The sequence below is a fragment of the Mastigoproctus giganteus genome, chromosome 4 (genome assembly GCF_048544385.1).
Source record: "Mastigoproctus giganteus isolate SK-2022 chromosome 4, ASM4854438v1, whole genome shotgun sequence".
Classification (NCBI taxonomy): Eukaryota; Metazoa; Arthropoda; class Arachnida; order Uropygi; family Thelyphonidae; genus Mastigoproctus; species Mastigoproctus giganteus.
In genome coordinates this window covers 239534528-239554978 of record NC_143578.1, presented here as the reverse complement: position 1 = coordinate 239554978, position 20451 = coordinate 239534528, and the positions used below count along the sequence as shown (strand labels likewise).

At 35.1% G+C, this 20451-nt stretch overlaps 1 protein-coding gene across 1 annotated transcript in view; it reads left to right on the top strand.

Moving 5' to 3' along the window:
- The window catches only part of LOC150087545 (ornithine decarboxylase-like), a 94532-nt gene that overhangs the window by 19370 nt on the left and 54711 nt on the right, over positions 1-20451 (top strand). The window contains exons 2-3 of the mRNA XM_090371249.1: positions 14022-14151; positions 17982-18139. Coding sequence (XP_090227375.1) covers positions 18053-18139 — 87 coding nt within the window. The 5' untranslated portion in view covers positions 14022-14151; positions 17982-18052. The remainder of the gene's footprint in view (positions 1-14021; positions 14152-17981; positions 18140-20451) is intronic.

Below are 20451 nucleotides of genomic sequence, written 5' to 3'. Positions count from 1 at the left end.
GCTTTTGAGTGCATGTCTGGGGACTAATTTGTTCAGTTTTATCATGTCTTAATTACTGTAAGCAGCAGTGAAAACAGTAATTTGATGTTTGTGATTATCTTGACTATCGTTTTAGAAGCCAGTCCTGTCAGAATGCATCACCTTGTTCCTGATCCCACTGTTTTTGGACCATTAATTTATAGCTGAATAAGGACATTTTCAGATTAGTGAATGAATTATTGAATGAATAACTATGAAATGCCTTAAAGTTTGGCATTTCATAGTTATTTCTTTTATAGAAAGCTGCCACAAAGAAGATTCTGTGGTTGATGCTTTTCTTACTTTTTTGGAATTGTGTATTTCTTGACAATAGTGTGTGATTGTGTGAAATCAAGAAATTTTGTTTCATTTGGTACATTTATATAGAAAGATATCACTTTATATATTACAAAAACTTGTTATATCATAAGGGTATTAGATCTAACTTACCAGTACCAGTTCTATATCCATCATTTCTGAACTGTGGTAGAAATCATCATTCTACTATATTTTATGATTGGCAACTGAGGAATGCTCTTCCTTATTTTAGCTGAACTAAGGTAGAGCATTTCACAATTTGATACATTGCTGATTTTACGTATAATTTATATGATCCACCATGATTCAGGACTTCTGATTGATTGAATTTCAGTAACAGTTTTTAAAGGATTTCTTAGCTAATTACTAAATTTTATTTGTGATATTGAGCCTCTGTGGTATACTTTCTTCAGCTCCTTTTGCAGGCTGGTGGAACTTTTTATATTTTTTTTTTCAGCTAGTGTTGTGATTAGCCAGTCAAAGCATAAGTATAAATTGCTTTGCAAGATTTAGTCCTGGACATAGCTTCATCTCTTTTTTTGCCAGAAAGATTTAATGACCATGGTGAAACAAGATGAAACAAACTTCCTTGGCCATCATTGGCTTAAGAAACTACAGTACTTTAAGCCATAAAGCATCATAGATTGTCTATTCTTTTAGACACATCCATGACAGCCTGTTTCAAGATTTGGTCATTTTATGAGATGGTGGTCTTCATTAGCAAATCTGAGGACTTCTGAATAATGAAGCAGTTCTATTTAATTTCCATTGTGGAAAGAAGTTAACCTGAACATTTGATATAATAAAAGCGTATTGCCTATGAACTGAAGACATTCAACATCACCTGCTACTTGAGATGTATAAACTTAAAATAGTCTGTTATTTTAAACATAAATTGCATTTCAGTAATGTTATTTGTTTTTGAAAGTTGTTCTCAAGCCAGTGTGTGTTGAGGAAGCTTTTTCTCCCTTGAGTGTAGACCAGTGGCACAAACTTATTTTGCTTGCAACCCCTCAATGTAAACCCCGAGGAAGGATGACCAGATTTTTAGAGAAGAAAAATGGCATTTTATAAATTTATGTAGTAGAAAATTTTATTCGAGTACTGAGAAAGGAATAAAAAAATAGTTTCCTTTTCGATTTACACAATTAAAATAATTGTTTAATATTTTAATTGAATATGGCAAAAACATCATTTTTATTATTATTAACCATATAGTGCAAGGAAGCCTGAGGCTTTGCTGCACCAGCCAAAAAAAAAAAAAAAAAAGTTGCAGAGAGAGAGAGAGATAGCATTCTTCTTTCACCAAGAAAGAATGATGATATCCAGCTCAGTACCCTGGGTGTGCTAAGCCCATACTCCCCAGGTGTGAGCCCCTGGGGGTCAATTAAAATTACAAAACAAAAAATGAACAATAACAAAACAATTGAGGACAATGAGCTTGGATAATATTTGGTGGAATGTTTAAAATTACTAATCTCATGACATCTTCTGGATCAAGTCTGGAATGCTTTTTTGTTTTTATAGCTGTTAATTTTGAGAAACCACCCTCAAATATGTAGACCAAAAAGGTAGCAATGTTTGTATTGCCATTTTCGATAATTCTGGATACTCATCTCGAAGAGAAAGCCAAAATTTTTTTTCTAAGTAGTCTTGAAAAGAGCACATAATGCTTCGTCAGATGACAGATCAATAAGACCTTCCCTTTGCTGAATGGTATTTTCAGAACATGAAGAAATATCAAAAGCAAAGGGATCACGAATCCGATAAAACTTTTTTCTTTCTGGAGATACATTAATCAATTGGAAAAATTCTTAATTGGCATTGTCAGGTTGGGTGGCAGTGATATCCCTAAATCGTAAAATGTCAATATTATAACAAAATCAGAAAAGCATGGGAACATTTCAGTATTATCATGCTCAAATTCAGTTTTCCAAAAATTAAGCTTCACTTTGAAAGTTGATTTTATCAGAGTGATAAAATAGAAACTATTAATATATGTATTTACTCCCTGTCCTTGAAGACTTAAATTTAAATCATTAAGTTTTTCAAATATCAGCAAGGGAACTAAGTTTTCCAAGCCATTTCTGATTTGTAAACAATTGAGCAAGGTTCTGATTTTCATCTGATAAAAACAAAACTTCAATTCTTTCTTTTTGTAACTTAACCGCTGGACAACCATCCCACTTTTGTATACATGGTGTTTCAAAAATGGTCAATAATTTAAAGGTGAAAAGTACAATCTAAAATAAGCAAAAAAGTTTCAGTAAACATTGGGCCGCAAATGAACCATTTTCGAGATAATGCACATTTTCTTTTAAGATCTGCCACCAACTATGGGAGCAGTCTGGGAGGATAGTCTTTATTGCTGATACCTTGTACACATTGGATATGGTAGGGATACAGTAATTGGCGATGTAAAATTTGCCGCACACACTGCTGTGACTCAGTACATGCTCTTGCAGAGCAAACCCTCCTTGTCAAAATTCCTGGATTTTCTATTCTTTCTAACACCCTTTCCTCAACATCAGGTGTTATGCTACTGAGCCTACCTGCTTGTACTCCATGTGCAAAACGCCCATGTTCTCTGTGTTGATGAATGTGCACCTGTTGGGCTATTTTCGGCCGGGGAAATGCTTCCTGGTACAAACTTGCAGTCTTGCGTGCACTGCTGGTGACTTTACCATAGATGGTGCATGTCTGCATAATCTTCATTGCTGTAACCTCTTTCCATGTTGACTATCCTTTGACAAGTACTAGTATGCCTGCTATGTCTCAGAGCATTGAGAAGGGGAAAGAGAGAGAATGAACATAACCTAAACAAACAAGTCAGTGGTGGATCCCAATTCTGTACAGTTCACCTTGTCATTGGTGGATCCCAACTAGAAATGTGCAATATCTCAAACGATTCACTCAAGACCCATGTTTACTAGGCTTTTTTTTTTTTTGCATATTGTAGTCTGTATAGTTCACCTTTAAATAATTGACCATCACTTTTGAAACACCCTGTATAAAAGAAGCGTTTCATCCCATTTCATTACAAAGCATTGTTAAGTCTATTTATGCTTCTACTTTTTAATAAGGTTTAATCACACATTGCATCTTTCAAAACTTTGTGCAAATCAGTTTGCACAAAGTTTTGAAAGATACAATGTGTTTCCATTTCATTTCCTTTGCCACTAGTGTTTTCTATGTACTGTATAATGCAATGATTCCAAACTATATTTGGAGCAGTTTCCTCTATTTTGCCTTTTAAACCTTTATTTTATCCTGTTAATGCAGCCGCACCACCAGTACAAATCACAAAGCAGTTGTTCCATGTTAGAGTATTTGTTTGAAAGAAAATATTTATAACATCAAAAATCTTCTTGCCCATTATTCTTCCTTCCATAGCTTTGCAAAATAGAAAATTCTCTAAAATATCTCCCTCATAGCAATATCTCATATATACAATAAGTTGAGCAAGGTTTTAAATAACTGAATTCATCTAAATGTATTGCAAAAATTGGACTTTCAATTGATTTTAATAAACTGAGTTTTATGTTATCCTCTATAACTGAAATACGCTGCAAGACTGTCTCTGGATAGAGGAATGGTATTTAAATCGTTGCTGTACTTTTCTCCATGCATAATTGAAATAATTTTTATAGCAGCAGGGAGAACAAGAGATTCAGTAATAGTATGAGTATGTGATTTCAAATGTTTTCCTATTAAATATGAAACTTCCAACGATGCTCATAAAGCTTTACAAGGAAACCGCCATATGTTTCTTCATAAAAGATTTCAGACCTTGTATGGTGTTGACATGTCTTTTGAAAAAGGATAGTTTTTTTCATCAGCTCTGGATGTTTTGCATGTAAATGTCTTGTTAATTTAATAGATTTCATGCTTTCGTTAGTCAGTTTTTCATAACATTGCGCACAAATGACTTTGCTCGTCATCAACACTTAAGTGAAGCCATATTTCATAAATTCTTGATATTTTCTATTTTTTTTTTTTTTCCCATTTCTTTTTGATTTGGAAGATGATGGCTCTTTACCAGAAATTGGTTGCACGTCACTTGAAATACGTTCGTGTCCAAATTTTCAAATGATACATTTTTTACACTCAGCTTGTGAAGTATCTGTAGTAACATTTTTGTCACTCCTGGACCATTTTGTTCTGATTACCCAGTTGTCCATGGTAAAATATATAAAAAATTTTTTTCTTAAAGAAAACTATAATACAAAAAGTAGCAGAAGAATGAAAAACACATCAGAGTTTGTGAAAGCACCGAATTACGAAGCAGAATAAAGTGTGCATGCAACACACTTGCTATTTACTGCCATTGTATATTAGCAAGTTCAGAAATTTTTGCTGTAGGAAGCACAAAATAAGAGCTAAAGGGATTACGGTTCAGCAATTGAGTAGTAGTGAGCAGTATTAATACGTACTGAGAATTCACACTAGTCAGCTGCTTTCTGTGTCCATAGCCAGTGAGTGTATTACCAAAAAGAAAAATAAGTAAGAAAGCCACCTGCATCACACATGAAATCGCCCTAAAAAATAGTGGCAATAGGGTTCATTCGTATCTGACTTAGAGTATCTACACTTACAGTATTGAAAAAGTAATTTTAACAGGTTTTTAGCTTTTATGTACACAACTAATTTTATTTAAAAATTGCAACAGCCCCTTTAATTTATAATTTATCCCATGACCCCTCTGGTGGGCAAACCGCTGGTGTAGACTATAGGGTTATTTATGAAATTTCTATTTGCTTCTAAATACGTAAAATTCTTAATTCACTAATTTGTTTTATCGACTAACTTTTGCTTTATTAATATTTAAACAGTAACATTGATTTTTTAGGTCAATATTGTTCATTTCTTTTTTCTTATGTGGAAGAAAAATGCTGAAACTAAAGTTTTATTTTGTGGATGGGGGAACTCTGAGTAAACAAACTGGATTATTGGGCTTCTGCTGTACTGTAAAACATGTCTGAAATAGCTGTCACAAAAAATAATCTAATAAAAAAAATCATCTTACTTTAAATCTTTCAAATGAAAAGAACTTCAACCATCCATTCTGCAGCATTTCTTTTGTTTCCAGACCAGCATTAGCTAGTCTGGAAAAAAGATTTTGATTTTTTACCTATAGTATTTTTTTACTTATAGTATAGTATTTTTACCTATATATGGAATCTAGTTTGAGGATTGAATTTTCATTTGTAGTACTGTTTAGCCATAATCTGACAGCATTTATAACTGTAAAACTCACTTCACACTTGTTTCTATTAGCCTCGTCCATTTAACCTCCACAAGTGTCTTGGTCACTCTTCAAGAATATGCAAACAATATCACTGACACATGCAATATAGTATTGTAGTCAGAAAACTGGACACAAACTGCATTGCTGTATGGGTTGGCAGATGATTTGTACTTATCAACTACGTACAAAATCAAATCTGAGCAATTTTCTGTAATTTTTTTAAATGACTTTACACATTTAAATGGAAAATTTTGAAGTTTTAAAACATTGTAAGAATTATTGAAGAATCTTTTAAGAAAAGTAGCTTGCTCTCTTCAATAAATGATTTAAGAGAGCAATTTGAATAACAGACATTATATTTTTAATGATTTCTGAATGACAAGATATAGTCACCAGTAAAATTGTCTACATGTTGTCATGAGTCGCAGTTATCATTTTATCACTCTTTACCTAATGCCAAAACTGTTTGGTCTTTTAATATCTTCCATTCTCAATGTTCATGTCTCTGCACCACACTTCATACCAGACATTGTGCTAGTCTTTTCCTTAAAACAATTTCTGCTCTTCCAGATATCTTTTATCATATTTACTATTAGGCTTCCAAAATACCTATACTTGCTTGCCTTCTCTATTCTCTCTCTCCTTTGCATGGTGACTGCTGCAGCATATACAAAGAATGTTTAATGAGCTTTTTTTTTTCTTGTATCATTTGTTACTATCAGAATCTGCTAGCAACACTATCCAGATGTTGTATTTGCTAGTCCTCTATCTCAGATCAACTACAGACCAGTTGGAGCAGCCATCAGTGATGGCACTTGAACCCCAATCTCTATTTTGAATGCAGAACGGAAACAGTAAACAGACATAAATTGCTTTTGTTGCCAAAAAAAATTCCTTTATAAGCATATCCATTAATCATAATTCATTTTTAAATACAGTAATACCCCGACTTACGTGAACTTGGAGTTACGTGGTTCTTAATTTTTTTGTTTGGCAACACTGCCGCCCACTATCTTGAAAGTCATTTTTCATATGCTATCGATATACGGTGCGACAGCGGTACAAACATGCAGCGAAAGATAAACAAAATTCAACTTTGCTGCCGCATGAGCTGCACATGTATACAAGAATTTGCATTCCAACTGTCATATTTTTGGATTAAAAAAAAAAAAAATTATTGTTTAGAATTACAACTTCCTCTTTTTATGTAATTGTGATCTTAATTTTATTATGACTCTCGGAGTTAATAGCCTTGTTAAATCTCAAGTTTTCCTCATTGTGTGTTAAGATACTAGAGATGCAGTTCTAACTAAATCACTGAAGGTTATTAGATTGCTTGTTATTTAGTGTAACTGTTTAAAACTCTTACCAACTATTGTTCAGACAAGTTCTTCTGGGCTTCTCAGAAGTCTTGTCTTCTCACTGTAAATTTTTGGAAAATTTTGTAATTAGATGCTAAGTTAAGTTATTTTCTTGGTGTCTCAGACAATTAAATTTGTTTCTTGAGTTTTCCTTTCTCTGGCTGGCTGAGGTTGGGCTCCTCTTCCAGTCGGAGAAAACCTAACTTTCCTCTCTGTTCTTAGTTGTTAATTCATTCCAACCGTTTTCTGCTCCTTTCTTATCTCTTTTCTCTCAGAAAGAAGAGACTATCTCTCTTCTTTCTTTGTCCTACTTCTCCTTCGCATAACTTTCACGGGTTTACCACTGGTTGGAAACCCTCTTTGCGGTTACTAACCCCTGAAGCGCCTCCTCGTGGCATGGTATGGGAGTCTGGACGCAGGTGGCTTCCCCTCCTGCCTCCAGGCTGCAAAGTCTCCAGGGCCGGCAAACAACACCCATCAGAACCTACACTAAAACATACACACATACATTTATACACACTTGCCGGCTATAAATAAACTACAGAAGATACAGCGGTATATAGGGGAAACCCTGGAGGCTGCAATCATTACACGAATACCTTGTACCTTGTCATATTTATGTGTGAGTTCGAATTCGCGCTCAACTTTTGTCGGAAATTACATCGTTTTCATGAATAAAAAAAAACTTTCCAGGCTTTAAGGTTTCCAAAGACTGATTGACAATGATGGTCGGCGGGAATGCACCTGGTGACTGCAAGTTAAAACCTCTCTTAATTTATCACTCAGAAAACCCAAGAGTTTTAAAAAATATATCTAAAATTAGCTTACCAGTGATTTGGAAGTCAAATCATAAAGCTTGGGTGACAGCTTCCGTTTCATACCCGAAGTCGAATGTTATTGCAAGTCTAAACAGATTCCATTTAAATTGATCCTTCTTATTAACAATGCACCCGGTCACCCTCCTGCCATCCTAATTAATTTCGACTGACGTGTGAAAGTTGTATTTTTGCCCCCAAACACATCCAGCTTGCTTCAACTGATGGACCATGGAGTCATCAAAACATTCAAGGCCTACTACACAAGGCATTCGTTTGCACATCTGAATGAAGCTATGAGACAAAATAGTGAGATGTCTGTTAAAGACTTTTGGAAACAATTCAATGTTTTAGATGCTGTAAGAATCATTGAAGAATCTTGGGATGAAATTCACAAAAAAACATTGAATAGTGTCTGGAAGAAACTTTGTCCATTTTTATTTTTCAAAAACGAGACTAAAACAATGCCAGAAACTGATCATGTCGCTCATATGATAGAAGTTGTTAATCTTGCCAGGCAATTAGATTTGGAAGTCAATGGTGATGCTGTCAACGAGCTGTTGGATTTACATAGTGAGGAGCTGACAATAAATGAGCTCATAGAGATGCATGAGCAAAATGTCACTGAATTATCCAACACTTCAGACCCAGTTCCACCAGAAAAGCACATGACAATTGCAAGCTTGACAGAAGGTCTCAGCTCAATTGAAAAGGGCTTAAAAATTTTAGAAAACATCGACTCCAATGAAGAATGCGTTATAGCTACAAAGCAAGGAATAAAAAATTATTAGCTTGCTACGAAGAAATTCTGCATGAAAAAAAATCGCTGTGTCGTCAGACGAATTTATTAGATTTTATGAAGCCATCGACATCGAAATAATAACTTTTTACGTAACTCATTTTTTTAATACATAATTTGTATTAATATGTATAAATAACTGCAATTTTACTAAATATTTTTCTTTTAAACTAGTGTTTTTGTTAGTCCTTTGTCCCAATTAAACAAAATTTATATGTATTTATATGCTAAGTTGTACCCCGACTTACGTGAATTCAACTTAAGCGATTTTCGTCGGACCCACCTATCGCATAACTTCGGGGTATTACTGTATTAAGTTATTCAGTGCCACTTATTATTGTTTTCCTTGCTGTTTATATATTAAAAGAATGCTATTTATACACTAAGGAATTGACCGATAAATGCCTTCATCAAATATAAAATAAATTTCTCTGAAATGAGAGTAGCATTAGCAGAGGCATATGATGCAAGAAAGCAAGCTTATGTAGCATCAGCCAAAAAAAAAAAAACCCTTCCCATTTCATCCATCTATTAACTCCAAATGTTTGTGTAGTTCTACTTGAATTTATTTAAGCTGTCAACATTTACAACTACAGATGAAAGTTTGTTCTAGCAATCTACCATCTGCTGGTTAAAGGCAAATTTCTGCACATCTATTCTACAACTGTCTTTCTTCATTTTGAATTTGTCTACTCAGGCAACTAATCTAGGCAAGAAGAAGAATCCCATCAGCATTGAGCTTTCTCAACCCATTCAGGGCCTTATACACCTCAATGAGATCACCTTGCAGGTGCCTAGTCTCCAGACACTGCAATTTGCAGAACATAAGTCTTTCTTTGTAAGAGCAACCCTTTGTTCCATTCACCATTCTCATTGCCCTTCTCTGTACTCATTCTAGAAGCTCTGTCCTTCCTAAAATGAGGCTGCCAGACTTGTGTACAGTACTTGAGGTGTGGTCTGACCATTGCTTTATAGAAGGGGATAATCACCTCCTTATCCCTGTTAAAAAAATTCCTGTATATCATTTATAAGACATCATGAGCTATTCTAATAGACTGTTTGCAGTGCTCAGAAAACTTCATATCTGACTGCACAATTACCCTTCCATCAGTATTTTTTTTCATTCTCTACCACACAGTTCATACGTTACTCTGGGATTACTGCTACCCATATGCAGTACTTTACATTTGTCGATGTTAAACTTCAGTTGCCACCTCTCAGCCAATCTGCTCAACTTTTCTAGATCCTGTTGCAGCAGTATACTGTCATTAACAACCCTGCCAACCTTTGCATCATCTGAAAACTTGGACATTAAGCCTGATATACCTTCATCAATATCATTGATAAATACAGAAAACAACAATTGGCCCAACACGAACCCCTGGGGGGCACCACTAATAACATTAAACCACAAAGAGCAGTGTCCATTGATTACCATTCTGTCTTCTCCCACTCAACCATCCTTTTATCCATAGCAGTAACTTGCCTTTAATGCCATACTGCTCCAACTTGTATATAGTTTTCCATGTGTAACAGTAAAATATTTCCTGAAATCAGTATGATATCAAAATTATTTTTTGCACACAGTTCCTTTGTGACCTCATTGTAGTATCCAATCAGATTGGTCAGACAAGACTTTTCCTTAACAAACCCATGCTGTCTGAACTATAACTGTAGTCTTGTCTAGATGATCCTGTAGTGCTTCTTTAACCAGTGCCTCCATTAATTTCTCAGAAACAGAAGATAAACTAATAGGTCTGTAATTACTTGTCACCTTTTGATCCCACTTTGTGAATTGGAGTCACATTTTCACATCTCCAGTCCATGGGGACTTCTGCCGAGTCCAAGGAAGCTCTCATAATTATGGCTACGGCTTTGCTTACTTCCTTTAATCTAACTGAGTAGATTCCATCCACCCCAGATGCCTTATGTTTAACTTCAACAACTTCTCCTCCACTTTGCTCTCAGTTATTACAAAATCATTTAGCTCCCTACCAGAGTTTGATAAACTTCTGGCATTCCCATCCTGAATAACTCATGTGTGGAAGTAAATGCAAGTTACTCATTCAGTTTGTCAGCTACTCGAGCTGGGTCCTCAACATTTGAACCATTGATATCAAGTGGACCAATCTGATTCACCCCCTTCCTTTTAGAGTTTTCATAAGTAAAGAACTGTGCTGTTTTTCTTTGCATCCTTTGTCAGAGATTTCTCGTAATCTGTCTAACCTCCTTGGTGACTTGTTTACACACCAGCCATATCTACCATGGGTTTCTGTGTAGCCTAATGATTTATGTGCATCCCATTTGTTTTTTCTTCTCTGCCACGAGTCTCATTAGTTCACCTAACATTCTTTTAGGTCTAAACCTTGAACAGTATTTCTTAATTGGGAAGCAGTCAAGGAAGATCACTTCCTTGACTGCTTCCCATTTAGAATTTGCTGTTGGTTACATCATCAGTTGGTTCCACTGTATAGACTTTAAAAACTGTCTCAGGCCATTGTAGTCACCTTTACAAAAGCAAATACCCTTCCCTTTTACCCCTGATGTTAGTTACATCTTTGAGTAAATATCATGTCCATACAACGATCACTGCCACCTAATTGGTTTCTTTATTTGCAGTTGTAATGCATGAAGAATCACTACTGATAATCAGATGAAGAGTATTGCTCCCTCTGGTTGCCTTAACATGCTGCTGTAGAAAAAAAACAAGCATCCAATAAATGCAAAAAGCCTTGTTAGTGTGCAAGTGACCAACCCAGACTTCCCAGTCAATATCTGGGAAGTTAAAATCCCCCATTATAAGACAATCTGATTTCTGGACCACTCTTATTTCTCTGTAGTTGTTCATTATACTCATCAGAGTCATTAGGCCTATAACACAATCCTGCTCTCAGTTTTGCTTTCTCTGTGCTTATGTCACACCAAACTGACTCAACATTGCACTGTCTACTCATTGGAACTAGACGCACTTCTCTAGATTTTTTGTTTTTCTTAATTAACTGCATAACACCTCCTATCCTTTCTGTACACATTGTACTCCCAAAATTACAATTCTGCATTCCTTAATTCTGTGTGAAACCATGTCTCTGATATCTCAACAATATCTGCCTTTGATGTTTTGCCCAACACTTCAAATTCATCAAATTTATTTACTAAATTCCTAGCATTGTACATGCAAGTATAAATGCACCTGTTCTTTTTTTTAGCTACCCTAACACAGCCCATGTCGTTACTTGTTCCGCTATGACTCCCAGCAGTCTCTGAAATCCACAGCAACTTGTTTTTCTGGCTGAGTAAAACACTTGTTTTGATTATTTTAGCATTTTTTTCATTTTAATACTTTTTTTCCCTTACAAAATAGTCTGAAATGAATCAGTGAATTTGTTGATCTAGGTGCTGGAATTAAATCTGCCATACTTGTGGAGGGGAATTCTAGACTCTCCTATCCCTGTGATAGTGGCTAATTGCTAATTATGTAATGCAAGGTAGGAAATTGGTGTTGCAATGCACTATGGAGAGAGAAGAGTAGGTTAACATTGATTGTCATTAGAAAAACATAGCTGGTCTTATTAGTATAATCTGGTCTGTCATCTAAAAGATTACAAGAGATGCTTCTTCCCGTGGTATTTTGAATCTGTTGTGCTGAATAAACTAATATTTATTAGCTGTTATTAGTTAGTTGAAAACTGTCTCGTGGCTATACAATATTGGTAGTGGCAAATGATGCAAGAAACCAAGCTTATACAGCATCAGTTAAAAAAAAAAAAAAAAAAACCCTTCCAGTTTCACCTATCCATCCTGTCCAGTGGTTTGTCAAGTTCCTTGAATTTATTATAAGCTATATAAACTATCCATTTTCACAGCATTGGATGGAAGTTTGTTCCAGTAATCAGCCACTGCTGGTTAAAGGCGGTTGATTGAGCAAAGTGGCTTAAGAAAAATTAATTTTATTATTAGGTACTAAATGCAATTTACTTCTTCACATTGGAGTGTATTATTCTTGAACTTAGTACTCTGTAGGATTAAGTTTGTACAGTATCAGCCAAAAAAAGTCCAACTCATCTGTCTGTTCCCCCCCCCCCCCCCAACAATTTGTCTAATCCTTCCCTAAATTTATTAAAACTTCTCACTTCCATGACGCCCATGTTGTTTGTCAACAATTATAAACTCTAGCTGAAAGCAATTTATCCACCCTGCAGTCATTTTTCAATTTAAGTCCGTATCCTTATGGGTCTTGTCAGAGAAAAGAGTAAGAATACCAATCAGCATTGAGTTTACTAAATCCATTTAAAACCTTAAACTAGTCACGTGACGCCTCCGTAGCCAGGTGGGCAGGAGCAGCAGTGCGTAGCACACGCTTCTTGATTAGACTGGGGTTCGAACCTGTGACCACCAAATACGGAGGATGCGGAAAGGTCAGGGAATGACCACCGCATATCACCGGAGCAATATGGCCTTAGTTGCTAATGCTCCTAAAAACAAAATAACTAACTAGTCACCTGTGAGGAAATCTGGCAGAAGTTAGGTTTCCTCACAATTGCCTAGTTTGCAAGTACAGTAATTTGCAGAACTGGGATCTTTTTCATCGTAAGAGTGACCATAACTAATCTGGTTGCTGTTTTTTGCATCAACATCCTTTTTAAAAATTTCCAGACCTGTATACAAGATGTTGCTGAATGATTGCCTTATACAGTGGGATAATCATTTCCTTGTCCCTATTGGCAAAATTCCTGTATATAATTGATAAAAATCCCATGAGTTGTCCTAACAGCTTGTCTGCACTGCTCAGAAAACTTCGTGTTGGATGGCACTTCTAGATCTGGCGCCTCTGTGGCCAGGTGGGAAGGAGCAGCAGTGTGTAACACACACTTCTTGATTAGACCGGGGTTCGAGCCCGTCACCACCAAATATAGAGGATGCGGAAAGGTCAGGGAATGACCACCGCATATCCCTGGAGCAATATGGCCTTAGTTGCTAATGCTCCTAAAAACCAAACAACTTCTAGATCTCTTTTCTCTATGATCTAATTGGTATTTTACTGCCACCCATATGCCAGTACCTTGCATATATCAGTTTTAAACCTCAATTTTCACTTCTCAGCCCAGCTTCCCTTATTTTTCTAGGAGTTTTTTGCAGTTGCCTTTAATCTTTTCATTAACTGTCCTGTCTGGAAACAACATCATTGCTTGAAAATCATCTGGTATTTGCGGCATTGTTAGTGATTGATTTCAGACTGGAATAACGACATTGTGTGGGGTACTTTGAATTTTAATACCAAGAAGTTCGAAAGCCATGGTCATAACTTGCAAATATTTTACTGATTAGTGTAATAATATATAAACATGTATATATGCTTATAGTTTAATCGTATTAATTTTATAAAATGTTAATGTGCAAGTTTTTCTAATCACAGGAATACATTGAACATTTACTGTATAAATTTTTCTTTTCTATCTTTGTAGGGAAGGCTCGCCGTTGATTTTCAGTGCGCGTCTGTAGTCAGATACTTGCTTTTGACACACGAGTGTGAAGGAGGTCCGCCTTGGGATAACAGCTGAGAGTTTTGGATAGGCTGAAACTTGTGTTAGCCATGTGAGTAACCATTTAATATATGCCATAAGTTTTTAGTAATAATGTAACAATTAGATTTATTTCTGAAACTGATTTGCACTCAGCCTCATCAATCTGACATCCTTGAACATTTTTTTTTTTTTTTTTTAGGTTATGTATACAGCCTAAGATTTTGGGGTAATTTTATTTAGATCATATAATAGCTCTTATCCCTGTAGTCTACACAGAACATGGTTTCCAGCAATTAAACCAAATTGTTAACTTGTACTACCAGAATGGTCTAATGGGTGGTGATTACCAAAGTAATAAAAGTTGAGGTTTGAATCTCACCTGCAGTATGAGTGTTTTGATTGTCCAGTATTTTTTTTTTTTTAAATATGAAGAGTAAAATAGTGAGATATGATTTCAGCAACTGAATCACCTTAAATTAAATGCCTATTACTGTATTATACTATGGACTAGTATCAAGAAATATGTAAAACATAAATTTGTGTTTGGAACATTGCATAAATTTGGCACCTGCAGTGATTTTGAAATGACTACTATTTATTCATGTAATTGCTAAAGGATATTACATTGAAGATTTGCACCTCCGTAGCCAGGTGGGAAGGAGCAGCAGTGCGTAGCACACGCTTCTTGATTAGACCGGGGTTCGAGCCCATCACCACCAAATACGGAGGATGCGGCAAGGTCAGGGAATGACCACCGCATATCCCGGAGCAATATGGCCTTAGTTGCTAATGCTCCTAAAAACCAAATAACAACAACATTGAAGATTTAGAAGTTTTCAGAAATGTGGAGACACCTAACCAAAGTGTTGAATTTAAATTTTGTATTGAATTTTACTTGAACCATTAAAAACTCTGTTACTTGAGCCTTTAAGGTCAATGGACTTCTCACTTGAAATCCTTCAGACCGAGGAAACTAAGATTCTCTTATCAGTCTCTCTTAGCAGTGTTATGGGACATGTCTTTTGGTCTACGTCAACTGAGAAGTACGTTTTCATGCAAGTTTTCAGCTGGTGCAAACAACACATTGTTCCAATGGCACCACAATTGTAAATTGGTACTAAGAAGACCTGAACATTGCCTTAAATTTAATACTTAAGAATACAGGACAGAGGGCTTTTGTATCATCCATGTATCTAATAACTGAAATAGTGTTGGTTTTCTTTCTGAAAACCAACACTAGTCCATATATTTGTCTGTGCATTTTGTATATCCAGTTCAAATTATACACAAGAATTTATACAGGAATTAATTTCTGACCAAGCCTACTCAAATATCTAAAAGGGGGAAAAACTGATAGCTTTAAATGATATATTTCAAGCCCTTAATCATTGCTTCATATTCAGCCTGGTCCCCATTGGTCAAATTGTGACTTAATGTTTGTGGTTCATTTTTTGTGTATATAATCTCTAATTTGACCAGCTGATATATATTTAAACAAAACAGAACAATCACAACAGTTCTAGCAGAGTAGAGGTGACACAAACTGCCCTCATGTAGCTAGCAGTTCTACATAGCAAAAATTGTACTGAAAATGCACAACTGTTTGTTGCATATTTTTTCCCTCTCCCCTTCAGAGAAAATTGTTTTAGGTTGATTTCAGAAGTATGATATTCAAATTTTTAGACCTGAGGGTGTGGAACAATTTTCCCATTGAGGAAAAAAAAAAAACAGTTTGATTAGACTAAATTTAGAAATAAGAATCAAAATCTAAATGGTAATACTTCTTGAAGCAAAATGACCAGCAGTATTGTCTCATATTTAGAAACTGAAAAAATTTAGGGAAGTTTTTACCTGTCCTTATCACTGCTGGATGTTGTGTGGTTATTGGTACTTCTTGCTTGGAAGAAAGATCCATAACCCCAAGGCTGCAGGTTCAGGCTAACTTCTGCTCTGTGGTGTATATAATTTTTTTTTATTTATTTAATATTTCTGAACAAATTTGTTATAAGAATGTTGTGACAGTTATACAGAGCTTACTTCTCATAGTTTGATACTTCATGCCTGTAACCATGTGCATATAATTCTTTATTACTTAATGCATGTAGGGACAAGTTACAGCACTGTAATGAAACTGCCAGGTCTGCCAATGTGTGGGGGGGGTCAGGTATTAGTGCTGTGTTGTAAGGAAGCAGTGGCTTTTGCCCAACTAGTTTTACAGGGTTGGAACCAGAATTTGTAGTTTTGCATTGGGTAATTATAATACATAGTTCATTATTCTTTTGCTTTTATGATGAATCAGTTTAGTATGAATGTAAAGAAAAGAAAAATGATAAAATAAAAATGTAGAAAAATTAGATAGCATATGTAAAATTTGAACCTACAGCCTCTGGATTGGTAAACTTTCACTCTTAATTAATCCCTGGATCATGAGTTCTGATGCAGAGAGATGATCAATAAGTATTGATAAGGAGCAAAACATACTATTGATTTTTCTCATGGGTTTCTGAATGTGGAATATTTTTGGTTATTTTGCTTCATTTAAGGAATATTTTATCCTAATAAAATTTAAAATTAATTGGAGGTGACATGATTGTGCTCGTATTGTAAGAGTAATCAAGGTAAGTGAAAGAATGGCTGTCAGGAAGATTCACTGTAACACTAAAAAGGGGCAAGAGTGATTCCTGTGGTTGCACTTTCTTTTGTGGCTCCACTAAAAATTTACACATTACCTAAAAATTCTGGGAATTGGAATGACTAAGGAGTATGACCATATAGTTTCTAGTGGAGGGCACCTTGTATTGCATTGTCCAAAGAATTTCTCCTCTTCACTCCTCTCTCAGCCCAAGATACTCCTTCCATCATATGTTTTGCTGCCATTTTGATCTTGTAGTCTTTTTCTACAGCTTTGAGAATATTCCATTCATGTTGTAGAGTGAAATGAGAGGCATCTCCAACTGTGTTCCCTTTGAAGGGATCATGATTTGATATTCATGCATTGTCCTCCAGCTAATGCAGTATATACCATTCTTACATACTGATTAAATTAATAGAAAAACCACAATTTAAATTCTTGACAACTCTTTCAAATTAAAATGTATAACATGCTGTCATCCAAGAACTGGCATACTACTGGGATTGACCCTCTATTTTGAGACCCGGAAAAAAAAGGAATCGCAAACATTCCGATTATTTTAATTTGATCATTACTTCCACCCTTGTATTTGTTTGCTGAAATTATTCCTAAGATATTTCCTTGAAGAGTATAATTATTCCTAAAGTTGGATTAGTTATGATACAGTTTTCTCAAGTGGCTGTCTGGGAAAGAGATTTGCATATTTCAAGGAAACAATTAGACAATGATATAAAAAAAAAGCATAACATGCTGCTGCTGTTTTCAATTTTCTGAAAACTTTGTGTAGTTTTTGTTTAATTTTGTACCCCCCCCCCCAACTTATTGTAGCATGCAGTTTACCTGCAGTTGAAATGAAGTATTTTTAAGGATGTGTAAGAATGGCTGTTCATTGGGTCTTTTTGTTTTGGCTAGCTCTTCACTGTTGGGAACCTAATAAGGTTTGTTTGAAATAGGTGTATGAAGAGTGGTAGTTGATTTATATTTTTTTAAGGTCAATAGTCAACCATTCATAACCTGGTTACTTAGTGTCCCTAATTTAGTAGATCCTGATCTTTAAGCTTGTTCAAAGCATATTTAGTTGAGAAATTGTTTTGAAATAGTGTTCATTATGTAGTGCAACTTTGAAATAGAGGTTCGTACCTATTATTATAGTCTGTGTTGCAATGTCACTTGCTTTTTTAAAGATTGTAAAAATATCATTTCTAAACTATTATAATAAGCAAACAAAAATTTGAATGAAGCCTAATATTTTGGATCCTATTTTTCAGACTTGGACCCATTTCCTGGAATCTTCTGACGTCTATTTAACACAAGCAGCCTACTAGTCATTCCTATAACCATGAAGTCTCATTCAAGCCAGTCTGCTGTAAAAATTGTAACTGACAAAACAGCTTTTCAGCTTGTAACAGAAATTGCCGGCAGTTCTGTAAGTTTTTTTTTTTTTAATCTCTTCCTCTCCCCATCAAATTAATATAGACATAAATTGTATGTGGAAATCATGTCAACTGAATAAATATTCAAATAACTAAATTTGAATGTTAATGCTAGTTAAGAGTAACCTGTTAAAAGATTGACTGACTGTGTGTAGTCCTAGCTATTAAAGTAAACTTCTTATTGAAAGGTTACCTTAAGAAATTTTTTTAAAATTCTTTATAAGAGTAAGACATAAGCATTGAGAACTTTTTGACACTATTGTACCACATATAGGAATTGCAACAAGTAATGCTGAAGGGATGGCAACTATCTGTATGCAAGCCAAAAATAAAAAAAAATCAAATTACTTAATAGCAATTTATAAATATTAAATATAATATCCAAATAAACACAAGGTTGTGATTAATGGATTTTCTTCAGATTGATTTAATTTCAGAAGTTGGGTCACCCAAGGATCAGTTCTTGGACCACTGTTATTTCTCATTTTCATAAACTACATTAAAGGGATAAAGGGAGTGATATCAAAATTTGCAGGTTACATAAAGATTGGGAGAGTTGTTAATGATCCATGCCAAGCAGCATGCCTTCAGAATGACTTGAATAGGTTTCAAGAATGGTCAGAAAAGTGGTAGCTATGTTTTAATGCAGCAAAATGCAAAGTCTTACACTTGGGGAACAGAAACCCCCCCCCCCAAACTTATATACTTGGTGAGGGTTAAATGAAAAATAGTGGGAGTAAGGGATCTTGGAGTTACAATATGGACAGATATAAAGTTTTCTGAAGAGTGTAAATATAGGCTGCCAGGAAAGTTCACAAAGTTCACTGTCAATATCTTGCACAATATTGTGTAGCATTAGGGAGGTCATAATCTCACTCTACAAGGCAATTGTGATTCAGAATACTGTGTTCAAGTATGTAAACCTCTGAAAAAAAAAGTTTCTTGAAGGAGTCTAAAGATGGGCAACTTGCATGATGAGATTGGCAAAAGGGTGACCATATGAGGAAAGATTTGTTATGTGGGCTAATCAGGTCCCAAACTTGGGATCGGAGGTTTATAAGGCTGTGAGAAGGGTTAGTTAAATGAAGGAAAGTGAAATTCTCATTGTTATAAAGAATTTCAGAACTTTGGGCCATAAATTCAAATTTATAGGGTAACAGGTTTAGACTAGATTGTAGGCAGTTTTTTCTTTTAGCATTGAACCATTGGTTACTGGAACAAGTTGGTTGAGAGCTTGAAGAAATTCAAAGGTCAGATGGATAGTTATGTATGTGAGGAGGGAAGCAGATAATTATTTTCTTATCTACTTTTTTTTTTTTTTTTTTTTTTTTTTTTGCCAGTGCAGCAAAAGCCTGTGGCTTCCTTGCACTATATGGCTGATACTAGGCCTGGACTGATAGATAAGTGCAGTGTGCAAATTGGTACACCTACTAGCAAGAAATATAATGCTAAGAAATTTTACAGGAACCACAGTGACCGCTTCTTGAAGAGGCATTGATCCCCTGTGGAAATTCTCAAGCACTCATTTTCTATCATAACCTGTCAGGAAGCAAAAGGATTTTATTGCTTGGATGCATCTATGCAAACAAAGATTGAACAGAAAATGCACCATAAATATGGTTAACATAATAATGAACAAACTGAAAAGACATGCAAATTTCCTTTTTTGACCAAACCAATTCACTAAAAATGCAGATTTTTAGGGTTATATTTCTACTCTCTGGGTGTCTGTATTTGCCTTGTTAGTTTGGTGCTGTGAACGTTTCCAAGTGTTAATTACTGTACTTCACAGAACATTGGGTAGCTCTGCTTCCCTTGGTGATTTTAATACTTTATACTTCCAAATGTTGATTTGTCTAATTGCATAGCAAACGTAACCTCTTTCAGCTCTGAATTTACTGTTCTTTGGACATCATTTGCCATCTCAGCAATCCTCCGTTACACTGTATTATTACTAAGTGGAATACTCCTTAAAACTGGATTAGCATCCTTCTTCATAACTGACTCTTGCTATTTTCATAGAATTATGAAATTATTTCTTCACCAAGAGTATGTAGCTTTCCTTTCTTTGCAATTAGGAGAGCAATATCATATGATGCTTGTAGTCCACCACTGTCTGCCAATACTGCAGATGATTTTATAAAGCGCTTAAGCATTGTACAATTTAAAAATTTTTCCTTCATTGTCTTGAAATATTCAAGGTCTTTGTCGCTTTTATCATTATGCTGTTTTTTTAAATGTTCTTTCATTTTTGAAAGTTTCATAGCATCATTACTAAACATTTTTTTCACATAAAAGACACATT